Below are 10,645 nucleotides of genomic sequence, written 5' to 3'. Positions count from 1 at the left end.
CGGGTCCGGGAAGTAACCGCCGGGTCGAGTTCGGAACCGGTTCTTTTGTGCACTTCTATTTTACGGGAATGAAATAACCCGAACCGGGTATTGGATACACCAGGTACGATCCGAAACCAGTTCTGAGTCGGTTCCGCCAAATCAGGTACGGAACCGGTTCTTTGGTGCACCTCTAAACGGTGTTCATGTGTATCAAAAGTACCATCTATCTCAACTCACCACTCAAGACACAATAAGCTTAAAACAAACATGCTCAAAATTCACGAACGCTTTAACACATCAACCCAACTCATGGTTCTCAAAACCGAACATTCTTAATTTCTTATGGTTACATATCTACACGTGTTCACCCACGTCTAGTTATCCATGTCCGTTTATAAACTTAAGAAACGGTCCTTGTAATACAACAGACAAGTGACCACATATGATGAAATGGTATTGAATTCACATGTAATTATTAAGACAACATGTAAGTAACAAATAATCGTTTCAAATTCACCAGCACAAAAAAAATCTCTCCGAAATGGCCTTCATCCCACCCAACCGACCTCAAATAACAGTAAGAATAAATAACCCCACCAAAACAATAAAAAAGACAAACACCAAGAATCCAGACTCTATACATGGCATACCCCAGCCTCAAGGGTAGTTTCTTATCCTGAATGGGACGTTTTGACCCGTATACGCTACACCTAAACAAACATCAGATAAAAAAAAACAGGCATCATCTCCCTTAGATTTGCCACACAACTCAATACAATCCATACCAGAACCCACACTTTTTGTGGTAGTCACCATTGACCTCCATTGACTGCTAATCCAAAATCTCCATGGGTTCCTGAATGTCACAAAATCTGAAAACCGTTGCAAAATTATCAACAGGCAGGTGCTGAAGATGCCTTCTCTAATTTCTCTTTCTCAATTTCAACTCGTCTTTGATCAGCATGCTGAGAAATACCACTTGCAAGTGCTTGATAGTGCAAGTCGAGTGTTTGTGACAGATTTTGAAATCGTATTTGATCTGATGCTTGCAATGCTATACATACAACCAAACCATCAATCATTAAACAACTTCATGAATATCAAAACATCAATTAACCAAAAGAAAAAAAGAAAACATTACCTTTTGCAGCATCCATAAAGAAAATAAATGGATCAACTTCATCAATAGGAGATTGCAGGTCCTCGTCATCGCTGAAATCATCGTCGTCATCATCATCGTCATCATCAGCTGGACGGAATGACTTTGCCTGCAGATATAATTTGATTAATTTGTTACCTTTAATTAAGCAGATAAATGTTGACATATATTACATATATATTGAACCTGTGAGGCTAATCTTTGGAGTCTCAAACTCTCGGCTTCATCACCATCTTCTGCATCGACTCCCATATCTCTGTCAGACCGGTCATCATCATCATCGGTTTCCAGATCATCATTCATGCCTTCATCATCTTCCGACTCTTCCTTTGCAGCTTCTGAAAAAACAATCATAAAATGTATAAACATATAAACAATTATATTAATTTAATTACAAAAAAATACCTGCTACTTGATCCTTGTAAGCAACAAGCAGCTCGAGTGTCGCCTTGAAAACCCGCTCCAAAGCCTCCCCGGGTAACTGATCCGCAGGTAGTGTAAGCAGAGATGTTAAACCCAAACAGCAGATCTTTTTATCATGTTCCCTGTACCAAAAAAATTAGTTTATAACTGAGAAGAAACATTAACTTTGTAATTACATTTGACAGTTGACCCGTATTGACCCATAATCAAAGATATACCTCTTAAAGTTAGAGCGTGCGCCACTTTTCTTAGTTTGCTGCAACATCTGGAACCAAAGATTAAAAACTTCTGTCGCGACACCAAGCTTTTGCAATATGTTTAGGGTCAAAGATGGATTATAGTAAAGCGCATCAGCAATCTGCACAATATACACACATAAAATCACATATAAAATCAAGAAGATACAAAAACAAAAAATATTGTTATAATAATATATCTGATAAATGGGTCTTTGTGAAACACCAAATATAAGTAAAAGTTAATTTGTAGTGTCTATCGAAGAAGACAAGATTATATAAAGATATACAAATATATAGAAATTTTGGCTACTCACAACTTGTACGAGAAGACCCTTCAGGTACGGTCTCGCGGCTACACGCAAACGCTCAACCGTGAGTCTAATATATGGTTCAACCCAATGGTCCACTTGGCCCCTACAGTTTTGGAACACCACTTCAATAAGCTTGGGTGCTGGTTCAATGTCATTGTCCTCCAAGTTTTTATCACTCATTATCTGATACAAAATTAGATTAATAATTTGGACAAAGAATATATTATTAAGTAACATGTTTGAAAAAGATAAGTAAACATACATTGGAAAGCATATTCCACAAACTTTGTTGGTAGTCTGGTTCTTTGCATGTAAGATAATGCACTGTACTTCTTGATATATAGTTGTCCACTGGGACAAGAATATCTGTACAAACAATATACAAAAAGATATAATAACTAAACACAAAAAAATTAACAAATAAAACTTATTTAGTAAGAAATAGACATACTGGGGAAAAAGTCAATAGCCCAGTCAGCAAGAGCTTCTAACAGCAAAGGCCAAAGACTCCACATATCCATGGATATTGTTGGTGAGAAAAAGGTCATGTAAGAAACAATTTCCAAAACTTCTTCAAATACATCTGCAATATAAATTGTAAATAAGCTATAATATAATGATACAGGCGTAAAGCAAATTCATGATATTGTTACCTTGGCCATCAGTTGTAAGCATGCGGCGCATTATTGGTAGTAATGTTGGCTCAATGTGAGAAAAAATGTGAGGCAGTCTGCTAACAGATTCAAGAATTGTGCTAATGGCACGTAAACAACCAGCAGCTGCCAAAGCACCTGGATCATCTGCTTCTTCATCACCTTCAGAAGTATTGATACATTTCCAAAATGCAGCAGCCTAATAATATCAGATACAAATGCAAAGTTACATAACCGAATAAAGAAACTTTTATGTACATAAACTTAACACTAATAATATTACCAGACTCTGGCACAAGCCAAGAGCATAAGGTGCCATTTCCTCTCCAAACTTGTCAACAATCGTCTCCAGTGTAAACACCAAATCCTCATTTTCAACTTCATTCATCAACTTGAAAAAATCTGAAAACAAATAAATAACAAGTTCATAACCGATTCATAAATGAAAAACACGTGTTCAAAGAAAAAAAAACATACCATCAAGTAGTTGTGGAAGGATTGGTCTGATTTCACTTAGATCTGTAGATACAGAAATATCTTATAGTTTTATTTACAATAATAAAACAAAAAAGAAATAATTATGCATATGGATTTCACCTTTACAAGATTCAACAAAAGAACGCAATGCAAAAACAGAATCAACACGAACTGGAAGCTCAGGGTCACGCATCCCAGCAACTACACATTGTAGTGCTTTACGAAAATTATTTGGATCAGAGAAATTAACATGAGCATATTGCCCTGCAACCCATGCCGCCTACAAATCGAAAAAAAATATTTTTTTAAACAAAATCTTCACCAAATCTTACAAAGGAAACAAAAGTCAATGAAACTTGCCTTTGCTCTGAGGTGGCCAATAGGACTGGCAAACTCTGGGAAAACATGTTGCACTAACATAGGCTCAAGCTCAGACTTATATGGTTCAGTTTGTTTCAGTTTATCACACAGTGTTCCAATGGCAAGAAGTGCACCATCCTTTTGTCTGTAAGGCTTATACTCAATTGGTGCTGCTTCATATCTAATCAAAAGAAAGTAATAGAAACAAAATAATGTTAAAAGAAAATAGAGACTTTGAATATGCAATACATTTATATGTAATAAAATATGTTTAGAAGATCAAGATACCTTTTAAAAATCTCTACAATAAAGAATACGAACTTTTGAAGGTTTTCTTTCCCACGTTTTCTTACCAACTCGCTCACAAAGTCCATTGCAGCAGTCCTAGGACTGTACAGGTCTTCAATAATATCTGCAGAAGAACATGAAAGTTAAGTATTAGGTCTTGAAACAGATGGGGGAGTAATCATATGTGGTAACACTCACCGTAGCCCTTCCTCACATACTCATGTGGATCTTCTTCCCAAAGAGTTTGATCATTGTCATTGAAGCACATAAGTGGGAAGATTATCTCAAAAAGGACAACATCAAGTCTTGGTTGGAGTTGATTGTGCATTGCATTCTTGGAAATGCTGCAGTTGAAAATTTTATTATAAATAAGGTTGCAAAATATGTGATTAAATATAATGACATACCTGTTGCTCAAGTATTGCAAGATAAGGTTGGTGACTCTGTCAGGTAAATAGTCACCAACACGTACTGCATTCAACAAGTTGAGGTAGCACTCCAAGATTTTCCCAGCATAAGTTTTTTGGAAGTGTTGAGCAAAAACTTTGATCTCAGGGTTTTGCAGTTTTAAATCTCCAAATCTAAAACATGAAATAAAAGTGAGGTTTGAAATCAAAAGGTCTGAAGAAACATATGACCATTGACTCACCGAGTATAGAGACGGTTTAATATGTGAACTGTCCACTTTTTAACCTTCCACCATCCCCATGACTTGCGTAGCTCTGGATCAGTTGGTTGGCCCTCCAAAGGAACAGGCCTTTCTAACATATTTAAAAATAGGACCATCCAAGCATTGAACACGTTTGGGTCAAACAATTTCTTGGGTATCTCCAGCTGGATGACATTTAGATACCATTTTAATCACTAAAACCAACTTCCAATAACAAATCAAAATTTAAAACTGTATTCATAACCCCAAAAAACTGGTTGAAGACAAGAAATCTATGATATGAATAGTAGATAGTGACTATTGTCAACTTGCCAATATAGTAACTTACATAAATAGAAGACCAGAATATTTTGCAGATGAGTTTAATCAAATCTGCTACATCAACTGAAGGATTTCCTATCTGAACAAGATTGCCAAATATGTTTAGCAAATGAGGAAATGTCTGCTCAACAACAAGGTATACTGGAACCCTTTCCTCATCTGACTTGAACCTATAAATACAAAGCTAAACGTATCATGTATTGATCAAAACACAGTGAATGTAAAATAGCTAACAGTTGGTAATTTAACTAGCAGTAAATAGCCTGAATTGCTTAACAAGTAATTGAAGAATCAACAAATGGCAAAACATAAGGTATACAGACTGACTAATTTATACCAAAGAGAATTAAGTTATAGATATCTTCTTAATACAAACTTGTTCCAAACGACAGCTGGTAATCTTATTAGTACAACTATGAACACTTATAACAACTTTACCAACTTTAAGTGATACAGAACTAGTTAACTATTGTTAGCAAAACGTGAACATGAAAGAAAGAAAACCCCAACTGGAACCTAAATCATTCCAGTTCCAGATATATGCATAATGTGCAAGAAGCCACTGGACGTTAGAACATGTGCATGCGCAATAAGTACTATGTGCATGGGTTTGAAACTTCAAATGTGAATTCTGGTGGCATGGAGCACATCACATAACAATAATATGCCAAAATAGTAAATTAACGCATTACAAAATAACCCAAACTATGTGGCATAACAACTAGAGCAATAGAAACATAAAGCATAAATGTCAACATGATAATCATAAGCTAGGAGACAGAAGGTGAACATAAACAAATCATCATAATCAAAATAAAGTTAGCTTTATCCATAATCTCGTGCCATAGCATCATAAAACAAGATATAACTAATTTTGGTATATCAAGCAAAAAAAAAAAAGATAACTTGTAGTGAGAATGTAGCTCTCTTGCGCACTATGCAGCCGATATCATCGATATATTGGTTATCGGTCCCTTGTAAAATATTGGTCAGAATATAGGAACCAATAATATTGGCGATATTGACCGACATATCAACAATATTCCCGATATCAGTGTTTTAAGTCTTAATTTTCAATTTTTAGTGTTCCATGTTAGTGTTTTAAGTCTTAATCAGTTCCTAGTTGCTATGATTGTTAGTGTTTTGCAAGTCGCAAAAGGCTAATTTTTTAACAGTAGAGTATACTGAATTATTAGTGTTAAATTGCTATATATATATGAATTTTACATGATATTAAAACTACCAATATTCCACCGCGATAACTAATATATCAAATATCTGTCCTTGACCGATATCCAATATTTTTTCATGTTAATTGCTTAGCTTGCTCATATATTGGCAATTCAAAGAAATAGTACTTACTCGTATTTTCTAGCAAGAATTCTAAGCACAAAAAGTGCCCCATATACTTGCTGAGTGTCTTGCAAAGTATGTGTCACCCATTGCAAAAGACCTGGCCATTGTTCAGGGTAATCAGCATGTATTATTGTCTTGAGACACTCACCCAGCTGTGCCCTAACATTTCAACAACCGTGTTCATTACAAACAGGAAAAGACATTACAACATGTGCAAAAGCTCAAGAAATCATTATTACCTCAACAATGGAGGAACTTGTGCTACAAACGGAAGGATGTTCTTCCTTACCAGATCTTTATCACCTGGCAAAATCTTGGATTGTTCATCTACAATGACACAATATTTATGAGATCTAAAATAATCATTAAGCTGCATAAATTAAAATTAAACATTCTTCAAAAGATGATGCACCTGGATCAAGAGGCGACCAATTTTTTGCAACGAAGTTTTTAAAATGAATACTGGCAGACTGCCTAACAGCAATATCAAAATTTCCATCCACAATAATCTGCAGCAGCCTCACCAAATGCTGAGGAGTATACTGATACTGAAAAGCAAATACACATTACAACAAATCGAACAAAACACGATACACAGATCATAAAATCATTGCTCTAGCACAAATTATCCAATCAATCATCCAACAATAACACTACCTACCAACGCAAACTTCACAATATATCGTCAAAACACGTTCCGAAAATTGAATTATGATACAGCATACTTAACAACAGCAATTGAAAATTTCGCTTCTCTAGCACAAATCATCCAATCAATCATCCAAAAGTAACACAACCTACCTACCTACCAACGCAAATCTCATCAAAACACGTTCTGATAATCGAATTATGATACAGAATACTTAACTAATAACAACAAATGCAAATTTTAGTTCTCCAGCATAAACTATCCAATCAATCATCTAACAACAACGCAAATTTAACAAAATCTCATTACGTTTCGGATACAGAAAAAAACAACAATTACGAATCCGCATCTGTATGAAAGAAAAGCGATTAATAGTATACCTGATTGAGGCTATCTTCAGCAGCTTTGCGGTCAGCAGGATTGGGACTGAGTGCTGCTTGGAGAACGAGAGCGAGATTTGGAAGATCCATCCGCCGATTCAATCTGTAATTCTATTATTTTATAATCCTCCTCCTGCGACCTAGGGTTTACACAGTAGAAGCTGGTGGTGGCACATAACATAACATATATATATATATATATATAATGAGGAGAATCTGTATTTAAATCATTAGGGTTTAGCAAGACAGGCGAGTGAGTAGTGACTAAATTTATTATTTATATTTATTTGTTTGTTTACATTTTCCTTCCATATCTCTGTAATTACACTAAAAAAACACTATATTAATTAAATAATACTTTTTATATATTTATCATTGCAGTTTTCTCTTCTACTCATAACCAGTCTAACAAATATTAAATAATAAATAGGGGTAAACAATGTTTCCCCAAATTTATAAAAAAATCACTACATTTCTCTCTTCACCCTATAATTTACACTCACAACCTCACCCTAAAATTTGCAAACTTCCCTCACATAATTATAGAGAATGGAATGATAATGCTCTTATAACTTCTAAACTTTTTAAAAAGTAATAAGATGTTTGGCATTGTTTATATTGTGAGAGGAAAAGTTACATTTTTATAACTTATTAATTTAATGAAAAATTATAAGGAGATAAAATAAGTAATCCCAAACATCCTGTCACACCCCCGACCAAAGGCGACGGAACATGGCGAGGTGTAACGATTGCCATAAGCACATGACACTAATTAAAGCGACAATATTTAACAAACTCATTTCATTTCACAACATCGAAAATGTCATATAACAAACTTGTTCATAAGATTAACATAACAAACTATAGCACATAAATATTGTTCATTTTTTTCTAATATCCTAAAGGTCTTGATGACGTTTTCTCCAACTCCATAATCAACCTAAATGCAAACCTGTAACATTTCATAAAATAAATTTTATCAATACAAAGGTTGGTGAGCAATTCATAAGTTTGAGCATATAAATATATAGTTAAAAAAGAGCCACAAAACTCGTATACGAAACAATAAATAAAAGCAATAATTTGGATAAAATCGCTAATAGATTTACGTTAGCAACGCCTAACTATAAGGGGATGCCAAATAGTATAGGATTTTATAGTTATCGTTAATTGCATTACGTTAACGACACCTTGCTATAAGGGGATGCCAAATAGACTAGGATTTTATAGTTCCACCAACCAAAAGCGATAAACACATATGTATATAATCATAGAACACCAAATCGAGCAATTATTCAAATAAAGTATACAATAACATTTGTGGTTTATGATTCAAGTATAAAACATTTAGTTGAATAAGTATGAAATGTCACCCCAAAAACAAAAGTTAGAAAACGGGGTATGAAAATACTCACATTCAAGTAATAAACTTGAAAGATGATAATTTGAAGTTTTGACGGAACGACAACTTTAATGAACAATGCCTAAAAGGAAAGAAGTCATGAATTTAGAAAGGTTGTCTTGAAAGTGTTAAAATAAAATAACTGTTGAGAAAAGTAAACAATTAAAGTTCAAGGTTTAAAATGTAACTATTTAAGAATTTGTAATAATAACCCTTTAAAAATGTAAGTTTGCTCAAAACCGGGTTAAAGTATCTAATCTTAATATTTACTCAACCTATGTTAAGTAAAAAGGTGGGTAAAATGCAATAATGCAAGTCCCTTTGGAATAAAGGTACTAAAACAGGTTTTTAACGAGTGTTCGGATTGTTGGTTCGGGTCTTGACAATTGGTCAAACCCAAAGTCAAGTTTCCAAAATAATGAATGTTATGAGATAACTCAATAAAACTTAATAAGACTTAACCAAGTATGTAGTTCTATTGTTTTAGAACTAACAACGCACGTTAAGCGAGTGTTCGGTTTTGTCGGTCCAAACTTTGTTATGAGATCAAGTTGGATCCAACATCTCCAAGTACTTAAGAAAAATAATTAAAATCAGTTTGTAAACTATTTTTAAAGAAATATAAAAGTCTTGATAGCAAAAAACACACTTGTGTGCCTTAAGCGAGTAAAAATCGGTTTAGTTCGGTTTCCATCTCACAATAAGTTCATAGATGGTTTCCACATTCCCAAATATCCAAGAACTTGTATAATAATGTACAAATGAAAATACTTAAGTTTTACAACCAAAAAGTTAACAATAAAGTCTTTAAACAAAAGTTCGGTTTACGGTTCGGATCTAGTTTTGGGTTAAGACCGAGTTTAGAATCTACTAACCCATAACCATAGAACTCATAAAAATGGTTTTATAAACTGAGATCTAACATTAAACATGTTTAAACAAGTATTTAATAAAAACTAGTAAGCAAAGTTCGGTTTACGATTTAGAGCTATTTACGGTTAAACCGAAGCATAGACCCTCAAACCCATAACCATGGAACTTGTAAATAAACTAAAATGAGCAGAATTTAAGCATTGTTAGTATGTATAAACAAGTTATATAAGTATATATATATATATATATATATATATATATATATATATATATATATATATATATCAAGAACACGAAGTTCTCCATGAAGCCTTGCCTTACAAGGTCCGAAACTTAACCAACCGGGATCGGATAAGTAACTACCAAAGGTAACAAGTGGTGTATCTTACTATAAAATAAAGGAAGAACAGGTTCTGACACGTGTCACCACCACATGCATTTGGGACACGTGTCAGCAGCAGGTTAAGTTTACTAACGTGTTCACTTTTTAGCTGGTCCATGCCTCTGCCTTTTACTAAGCTTCCTCTGGAAGCTAACCCATCCTCAGATCTGGTATTTCTCACTCTTTCTCATTTGCTATTTCAAATTTTAAATTTTGAAACACAAATCTATGCTTCCGCCTCTCTCTTAGAAACCCTAAAAAATTTTGAACACGATTTCCTTCAATTCAAACGATTTCAACATGTAGTTTCTCGAAGACGATCAACAATTTCAACGGGTACGTTTATGATATTCCACAAATTGGATTTTCCTTATCACACTATGTTTCAATTGATCTTCACTTCTTCAGCAACATCGGTATATTACAGGTCTTGCAATTCATTGTGTTATTACGAAACAAAGACATGTTCTTCACACAGGTTCGTTTGTTGATTTGTTTACCTAATTTTCTGCTTGTGGTATTTATTTATTTATTAACAATCTATGTTCTTCATATATCAATTTCTTTAAATAGCCTAAGCCGAATTCCTGGTGATACTTTTGCTATTACAAATCAATTGTTAAAAAATGGGATCATCAAGGCTCAAATTTAGATTCAAACATTGTGTTTCAACTTTGTTATTAATGTTTTGTACGTTGTATACCCAAATTAGGCTTTCAT

The 10,645-nt window shown here is 34.0% G+C and overlaps 1 protein-coding gene across 1 annotated transcript; it reads right to left on the bottom strand.

Moving 5' to 3' along the window:
* Positions 1-586: 586 nt before the first annotated feature.
* On the bottom strand, positions 587-7,375 carry LOC143617215 (importin beta-like SAD2). Its single transcript, XM_077089843.1, has 22 exons — positions 7,269-7,375; positions 6,652-6,787; positions 6,479-6,566; positions 6,246-6,398; positions 4,891-5,053; positions 4,542-4,726; positions 4,300-4,473; positions 4,091-4,236; positions 3,893-4,016; positions 3,605-3,785; positions 3,365-3,524; positions 3,245-3,286; positions 3,051-3,169; positions 2,768-2,966; positions 2,566-2,697; positions 2,377-2,480; positions 2,118-2,297; positions 1,783-1,922; positions 1,547-1,686; positions 1,328-1,479; positions 1,124-1,250; positions 587-1,036 (listed from the first exon to the last, which is right to left on the bottom strand). The coding sequence occupies exons 1-22, from the start codon at positions 7,356-7,358 to the stop codon at positions 876-878; spliced, it is 3,096 nt and encodes a 1,031-aa protein (XP_076945958.1). The 5' UTR covers positions 7,359-7,375; the 3' UTR covers positions 587-875.
* Between the last annotated feature and the right edge of the window lie 3,270 nt (positions 7,376-10,645).

Source organism: Bidens hawaiensis, unplaced genomic scaffold (assembly GCF_021521415.1).
Source record: "Bidens hawaiensis isolate Kalapana, Puna unplaced genomic scaffold, B.hawaiensis_p1.1 tig00053108_1, whole genome shotgun sequence".
Lineage (NCBI taxonomy): Eukaryota > Viridiplantae > Streptophyta > Magnoliopsida > Asterales > Asteraceae > Bidens > Bidens hawaiensis.
The sequence above is the reverse complement of the archived record's forward strand: the minus strand, read 5'-3'. Positions and strand labels throughout refer to the sequence as shown.